At 35.0% G+C, this 8570-nt stretch overlaps 1 protein-coding gene across 1 annotated transcript in view; it reads left to right on the forward strand.

Moving 5' to 3' along the window:
• The first annotated feature begins 850 nt into the window (after positions 1–850).
• UHRF1BP1L (UHRF1 binding protein 1-like) overlaps positions 851–8570 on the forward strand; it is a 38476-nt gene continuing 30756 nt past the window's right edge. Inside the window, exons 1-5 of the mRNA XM_009071109.1 lie at positions 851–897; positions 1567–1729; positions 2783–2821; positions 5844–5935; positions 7536–7725. Of these exons, the coding sequence (XP_009069357.1) occupies positions 851–897; positions 1567–1729; positions 2783–2821; positions 5844–5935; positions 7536–7725 (531 nt within the window). The remainder of the gene's footprint in view (positions 898–1566; positions 1730–2782; positions 2822–5843; positions 5936–7535; positions 7726–8570) is intronic.

Raw genomic sequence — 8570 nt, forward strand, 5'->3', positions numbered from 1 at the left:
TTTTTTTCTTCGAGGAATTTGAATTAGTTCAGTCAAATGAGACTTCTCAATAATTTCTGAGATAGGAAGCTTTATATTCTGCAGTTACTGATGGGATGTTTTACTGAGGCAGGTTATTCTGCTCTTCTCATTCCTCTTTCTTGTTAAAAGGATGAAAGAAGGCTAACCAGAAAATTAAATAATTAGAATCCTTTATTCCCCTCTTAATGTCTCAAAACAGAGCATTTAGAAGTACATTAGTTGCCAAGGAAAATATATTGGTCTATAGCCTTATCTCCGTATATTTTCAGTGTTGAAATTATTGAACTGTATTATTCACAAATCAAAGCTCATTGCTTTTGGATAATTTATGCCTTGTAAGCAGTACAGTAACCACTGCAATACTTCTGTCCTAAGAAGTGTGCCTAGTATTATTTGCAAATACATACTGCTTGCATTTTGGCAGGCTAGGTAAATGCATTTCCAAAGCTTACCATCCTGCCCCGGAGTATCTGACTTAATAAGGACCTTGTAGCTGAGTTAGAAAATGATCTCTTGAATGGAAAAGACATGTTAGAATTCACCTCCTGGGGCATTGCTTCAGGGCAGTGTTCCCTCTTTGTGTGGACAGACATACCCTTTTGCTCTCTGCCTGCAGAGTGGCAGCACCTGGAGATTTCAGTGGGAAAAGTCACAAAGTGTGATGCCAACAATTTTACAAGATTACTACATAATCTTGTAAATACAATAGACTCAAATCATAAGCAGAAACGGTTTTGCATGGTAGATTGCAAGTGTCATTAAGTATAGCCTGTTCTTGGGGTGTGGTAGATAACAATGCTCCAGCTGTTGGTTCAAGGGTAGAGTGCCCATGGGCTTTGTTATGTTACCTCACAAGGATGTGAAGCATTTGACACAGTCACACAGATTGTTCTATTGAATCAGCAAATCATAGCACCTCTGTAGTATAATGAAACTTATGCTTATGTACTCTTTTGAATAGTTGCTACTTGTTGCCCATGGATATCATATTGACCTTTCAAGTGTTCATCCAATGTTTTATATACCTCATGCTGCTATGTGTGTGTATATTTCTAATTTACTAAATTCTGTCTCTAAACCTAATTAATACTGTAAACAAAGCTTCTCATGTCAAGATTTTAACTGTAAATGTATATAGAAAGGTACTGTTTACGCCAGTATGAGTTATAGAGGTTTTGGGGTTTTTTTTCTCCTTTTGAAATATTAAAGGAGAGTGAAATAGATTGAATTCTACCTTATACAGTTTGAAATAAATAGTTCATTACTTTGAATCAAGGATTTGTTATTCTGGATGATGCACAAATTAGAAGATATTTCATAATGTACTTTTATTTATGTATTTGTAAATTGAGTTAATGAGAAGAAAATATTTAGAGGGACAAAGCAATTCCATTGTGCCATTTCTTTCCAGGGTGAAATTGTATCTAAGAACCTAAGGTGATTTCCTCACCCCCAGGGCATTGTTTTAAGTGAGATTGTCAGCTACACATAGGACAGCTCTGATTGCTTTATGTGTATTTACTTAAGGTGCATGTTTGGTTTTAGGTTCACCAAAAATCTGTCACCTGACAAGATCAACCTGAGCACACTAAAGGGGGAAGGTCAGCTGACCAATTTGGAGCTGGATCAAGAGGTGCTTCAGAACATGCTGGATCTTCCAACATGGCTGGCTATAAACAAGGTGTTTTGCAATAAAGCATCCATTAGGGTGAGTATTTGATTGTGCTGGAATGGTAATTAACCAAATCTTTCCTCTTTTCCTTCTGTCTCTGTAAACGTTCAAGCAACCCTGTATTAATAAAATGTGATAAGTGTTTGATAAAATTCTAGAGAAAAACAAAGATGTTACTAGCAATAATTTCTTATTTTTGTTTCTCATGTTTCTCATGAAATACATACGGAAATGATGAAAAGAGGCAGTGATTTTTTTAATTTTATTTTTTCTTTCTGAGTAGAATTTATTCCTGTGTGTTATGAAAATGGAGTAGAGGTAAAAGCTTTATTTGCCCTTGATAATTAGTCTATTGTACTTATTTATTATTCTCTTTTTCATGTGTTCTGTCTTCTCTTTATTCCTCTCCTTCTATTGCTTTCCCTCTTGTTCTGTTCCTGTTTCCAAAAATACCTTTCTGAGGGATTCCAGCCTCTGTGGGAAATGTGGAAACACTAAATCTAGTAGACATTGGTTTTTGGGTCAGTGTGGCTGCAAAGAATTGACACGATGTGTATCATCTCTGCCACCTTATACCAATGCGGGTCTAAGAAAGGAAGCTACAGCTTGTTCCTGGCAGATACTGTGTGGTCAAACATTGGCACCTTCTCAGGCTTTTGATGGGGTTTGTTTCTGGGGTTTTTGGTGCTGGTTTTGTTTGTTTGTTTCCCTTGATGAGAGATTGTCCTGACTTTTCTGAATGCAGTGAACTTGGTGCTTTGTTGCAGGTATCCAATCAGTTGTAGGTCAATAAAGCAAATGCAAGTTTTCTTTCCTTTTAAAGGAAAGAATGTGTAAGGCATTGATGCTTTTTCGGATGCTTGACAACTCAGTATTAAAGGGACAGATTCTATTTTGTTGCTCTGTTTTTCTGCTCAGTGATAAGGTATTATGTGGTATTTTTGGATAAATTCGATCATTTTAAAGTGGAATTATGCTGAGTTCAGAAGTTAGAAATAGAATTTAAATACTTAAAACACTTTCTAAAATGCTTAATTTAACTGCATTTTTAGTACTTTATTTGCTTTAGAATACTGTTTTCTCTTGCAGATACCATGGACAAAATTGAAGACACATCCCATCTCTTTGGTGAGTTCGGAAGTAAACTCCTAAATATATTGTGTAGCAGAATCTATCTCAAATATTACAGAGTTCTCTTGACTCTAGAAATGACTGAAACATTAATGGGCCTTTACAAAGTGTCCTCTGGGTAGCAGCAGATCAAGACAAAATGTCTTAATGTTTTTCTTGGTAGGTTTGTTTTCTTAATCTGTAGCTTTAGGTGTCATCACTATCGCGTTTGACTGTGTCCCAGCCCTAAAAGCAGAGGGGATTTGCCAATTTCTGTTGTTTTCAGTCATTACATGTTAATTTAGGTTCACCCAAAGGGTAGTAATTTGTCCAACTAACCCCTTTTACAAGTTCCTCCCTGTTTTTTGTAGCTCTCTTTTCTAAAAACGTTTCTGTATCTATACTTTATCCGGTGATCTCAGACGAAGCAGATTTAATACACATAGCATTTACAGGGTTTCTGTAGCAGCCTAGGATTCGCCCTAGATATAAATAGGATGTAAAACGTGTAAATAGGACTCAGCCACATTAGAAGTAATGCTAATTCTTGCATTTGTTTAATTTTGCTCTTTACTTTTAAGCATACTAAGAAGTGTGATAGTACCAGAAGTAATTTTCTTGTTGATGACTGAACTTTATTAGTTGTGTTTGCTTAGAAGTGAATATTCCTTTAACTGTCATGTTTCCTGGTCTTGCAGTGAACTTCTGAATGTGCTTGTAATCCCTTAGCTCTGAATCAGACTTGGGAAAGAAATGTTGTTTTAAATACTTGATGCATTTGCTAGTGATCAAGTTGTAATGTCTGTACTGCTTCTTCCTGACACCCAGAGCTTAATGTCTGGTGATGCCAAGGTGGGATGATTCAGCCTCTTGGCTGTATGATGCAACTGCCAAATTAGGAAATCAGTTTAAGCTGTGCTATTCTTAAAGATTACATACTTTGACCTACAGTAGGCTGTGAGGCTGAGATAAGTTTCAAGGTAACCTTTTTTACATAAAGCTTTCCTTGAATAAGTGCATTAAATTGGTAACAAAAGTTCACTCTTCAATGGTAGAATGTACAACATGCTGTTTGATTTTTAAAGGAAAGTGAATTCAGTGGCCTAAGTGTCAAACTTTAGCCCTTCATTGCGTCACTGAACTTCCACTATTTTTTTGGGGGGGATATTTTTGATACTGAGAGTTTAAGTTGGAATAGCATTCTCTGTTTGTATAGCTGAGAAGGTAACTAGAACTCACTTGTCTAGCCAAAGGTCCTTTCACTGAGCTGAGTTGCCCTTTGTGAGAATCTGTTAACATAGTGGCACATACTGTTACCATTGCTCATAATCAGTTTCTGGTTTTAGGTAATAAACAATCTACTTTTGAGGAGTGATTTGGGCCCCGAGGATGCTATGCAGTGGTTTTTACTCTATCAGAGTACAGTAGTTGCCAGTGAGAAAAGACAGATTCCTACATCCAGGCATTCTTTGTTGCCTCCTATATATTACGTAAACTCCTTGAATCACTGTCCTACTGTTCTTTGCACTAGTCACATAGTGAAGGAAATTATTCCAAAGGTCTTAATTCAATAAATCTTTAAAAGAGTGGTCAAATATCCAAAAATACTAGGATAACCAGTAGAAATCTTGGCTTCTCTCCACCATTCTCAAACTAAGGGATTGGGTTTTTCTTGGTTTCCTCTGTTGTTTTTCAAGGCAAGATAATCATTGAGACAGCTGAGAAAGTAATTTTAAAATGTCCAAATTTACACTTAACAGCTAATGCTTCCCTTTAAGCATCAAATGTAGTGAAGTATAAATAAATCCAGACTAGACAATTTATGATTTTCTAGGTAGTATTTGGGTTTTCATGGATAAGAGTAGCACAGAAAATTGTGGAGGAAGCAGATTATGAAGACAGGCACAATTAGCACAATATAATTGATAAAGTCTAGTAGCTAGGGCAGAGTGAATCATGAAAAATCTAACATTGAGCACAAAGGATTTTATCATTGTTTGTTTGACCTAAGAGGGTATATGGAGGAATTCCAAAGGGGTGGTAGAAAATTAGAATTAGAGAGGGACATAAATGCTGTGTTTTGAATGAGCTTCCAAGGGGATGAGGTTTCAGAACTGTAGGCCTTAAATTAAGAGCCTTCCCAGGTTGTATGATAAATTAGGTCACAAATACTGTATTGTAAGTTTGGAGATTCTTGTATTAATTCAATTGTTGGGAATAAGGTTTTGCATTTGGCTTGTTCCATTCTGTTCAACCCGTATTAGTATGCATGGTCCATAATGTGTGTTATGGTTCTGCTATTTAAATTGGGCTTTCAGTTAAAATAGTGTTTAGTTGTCTCATTCCTTAATTCCCAGCATCATGTGTAATGGTTGCTCTTCAGTTACAAAGAATACAATAATAGCATATGATTTTAGTGTAATGCAATATGTTGCAAATCATGCTAGAAATATATCTTTTCAGAAATTATTTGTTTTACTGGATCTACTGAACATTTATATATATATATAAACAAATGTGTATTATATTCAGACTTTGTTTCAAAGATGCAGCACAAAACTTCATTGACTGTCATGAATTTTAGTGACTAGTTTATAATATTTTCCATTTAAATTTTCTGAACCTAGCCATTTAGAAAACTCAGGAAGTATTACATATTTCACTGAAAGAACAGCCATACAGGAATAAAACTCAGATCACTACACCTTAAAGTATGTCCATTTTGAAATAGAATTTTTGCCAATGTGTGTGATGGATAAATAATATTCAGGGATTGAGAATTTTGTAGCACAGTGTTTGTGAAAGCCTGTTAGAATTCACAAATTGTAAACAAAATCTATAAAAAAAATTTTAAAAGATCATTCTGGTATGTTACAAAAGTTTATGGAAAAGTCTGACATGGTAAGTTTCAGAAAAAGCTCTCAAGTGATTTTTATTTTTTTTTTAATTTGTTTGGATTTTTGTTCTGCATATATAGTCTATTTATTTACTTTGTTCCCTGCTAGGTGTCCAATAGTTTTGTTTTGTTTTGTTTTTCAAGTCCTTGGATAAAGTTGTAATGGAAATGAGCACATGTGAAGAGCCACGTGCCCCTAATGGACCCTCTCCCATAGCAACTGCATCTGGACAGAGGTCAGTGATGACACATGTAGCTGATCAAAAAAAGTTTTGAATTACTATGAAACAGTTAGATCGACTACAGATTTCCAGAACGATGTGAGGCTGCAGTTTGCCATTTCCATTTCTCCAAAATTTTATTATATTACTTGTGTGGGAAGTGGTATAGTGATAATGGAACTGTCCAGACCCAAGCCTGGAGAGAATATGTGAACAAGGTATGGAGTTCCCTAGGCATTTTTCAGGTGGGTGCAACTGCTGTGTCAGATATTTATTTATCAAGTTTAATTTATATTAAGTTTTTTAAAAATTAATGATATCTTGCCTTCAGCCTCTTTGGAAAATACATATAATGTTGATGTCGGTTTTAAAAACATTTGTCTTTCATTTGTCTTGCCTTAAAAAGGGTTTTAAGGGCTGTTTGTTAGTGTGGTGTTTTAAAGTTCTGTTTCCTTGATTGTATCAGCAAAGACTTACTGAGAGGTTTCATACACAGTATGTAGCCCAAACCTCAAGTAATTTGGTGAGACAATATAGCATTCCATCAGTGACTTCCACCTCCCCACACCCCCAGTCATTTCGTTTTTATGGACCCCAAACATCTTTCAGTGGGCACAGGGACCCATATGCAGAGAACTGAATTTGATGATACGATTGCTTTTCTTGTTTGAACTTCCATGTAACATGTAGAAGTAGTCCATGGGCCTCTGTGTCTCCTAAGGTACAGCTTGAAAATAATTGCCACGGAGAGCCTGTGTAGGATGAACTTTGTAAAAAGAGAAAAAGAATGACAAACCACTCAAACTGTAATTTTAAAACAAGCAGGGGAAAAAAAGAGAAACAACAAAAGGCAAAAAATTTTGAATGTTAAAAAAATTGCTTAAAATACAATTTGCCATTCACTAATCTAAAACATTCAGAATATATAATATTTTTATGAAAAAATTAATTGCAACTGCTTTATCTATTTTAATACTGGAATGCACAGTGATTTGCTGTAGAAGTGTAACAACCAGTTAGGATGTCTTTCATTTATAGAATGAAACAAAGCAAGTACTTTCTAATATTTTGAATATGTGAAAATTATTATTTTTAACAAACAGAATAGCTTAGCTTGCAGACATAAATACCAGCCAGACTGGAATTGTCACATAATTAAGTTGTCATGAATTACTCCTTATGTATACATAAAGAAGAGTAAGGTTTCTGTGTAATGTAGAATATGTCTGTCTCTATATATATATGTCTGTAATGCATAATTATGTGTGCATAATCTATACTGTTTTTATGTATGTATATTCTGTACTTTTTATACATTTATATATGTATGTATAAAATATTTACCATGGAAGGATTGCATTAACTGTTATACTCCATGTATACTGATCTAGGTCAAATGTATGTTCTTTAATAACTATTTAGAGATTAGGATCATAGGATGGAAATTATGGTATACTAGGTCAAGTCCATTGAGCAGAAGTTGCTAACTGGAGAATATGTTACTAACAGTTTATTTTTAGATCTGTTTCATGATTTATTTCAGCTGCTTATTATGTTTAATTTTTGTGCCTTTTCCCTGGGTGTATATTTAATATGTTGACATTTCACTTTTTAGTGAGTATGGCTTTGCTGAGAAAGTGGTAGAAGGCATTTCGGTTTCTGTGAACTCCATTGTGATAAGGATTGGAGCAAAGGCCTTTAATGCTTCATTTGAACTTTCCCAGCTGAGAATATATAGTGTAAATGCAAACTGGGAACATGCTGACCTCAGATTTACCAGAATACAAGAAGCTCAACGTGGAGAGGTAAGTAATAGCTTTTACTAACTTTTTTCCCTTGCTTTTGTTGTAAAGGAGGAAGTTGAATTGCAACCTAATACAGTGTAGGAAACTATTCCCATTACTGGGAATGGAGACATTCTGTGCTCAGTAATTTCAGCTGTCCTTTGGGAACACAAAGATGTGAAAGTGGTGGATGTGAGTCGGATCAAATGTCACATCTCTAGTGGTGGCCAGAGTGGATGCTTAGGGAAGAACAAAGACCAGGACAAGCATCTTCTCCATTTTGTGTTCTCCAAGCTTGAGACTATTTTAAAATGCAAACTGGGCCAGACTCCAAGAGTAGTGAAAGAAAGATTGATATATTATACATGCAAGGATAAGGTGTTGTGCTGTTTTATTATTATTATTTATCTTATATTGAATTATAATTTCTCTTATTATTTCTCTTATGTGCTTGTTTGCCCAATAAGGTTTTTTTTTAATTAAAGCAGTTTAAAATGAATTTTAATAAAGTTCTTGTGCAAGAATTACATACTTTCGTTGCAATAGCTAAATCATACGTATACAAAAAGTAATAGCAGTAAAATGCATACATTCCTACTGTCTGGGAGAATTTAACATGGAAGTCCTAGGTTGGTGCACACCATTCATTTGCTTTCTCCCAGGTAACCAAAGTAAAATGTATATTGAGTGCAAGGTTGATTGTAAATATTGTATTTGGAGAGACTTATTTTAGCATCTTGCATCTGGCCTTGGATAAATAAGTGTTTCAAGTTTTGCTCATGTTTGCCTATTTAGAGGTAATTATTCTGGAACCAGCATGGTTTACTCAGAGTTAAGGAGTCTGCTAGTTGATTTTTATGTAGGGA

The sequence above is a fragment of the Acanthisitta chloris genome, unplaced genomic scaffold (genome assembly GCF_000695815.1).
Source record: "Acanthisitta chloris isolate BGI_N310 unplaced genomic scaffold, ASM69581v1 scaffold32173, whole genome shotgun sequence".
NCBI lineage: Eukaryota > Metazoa > Chordata > Aves > Passeriformes > Acanthisittidae > Acanthisitta > Acanthisitta chloris.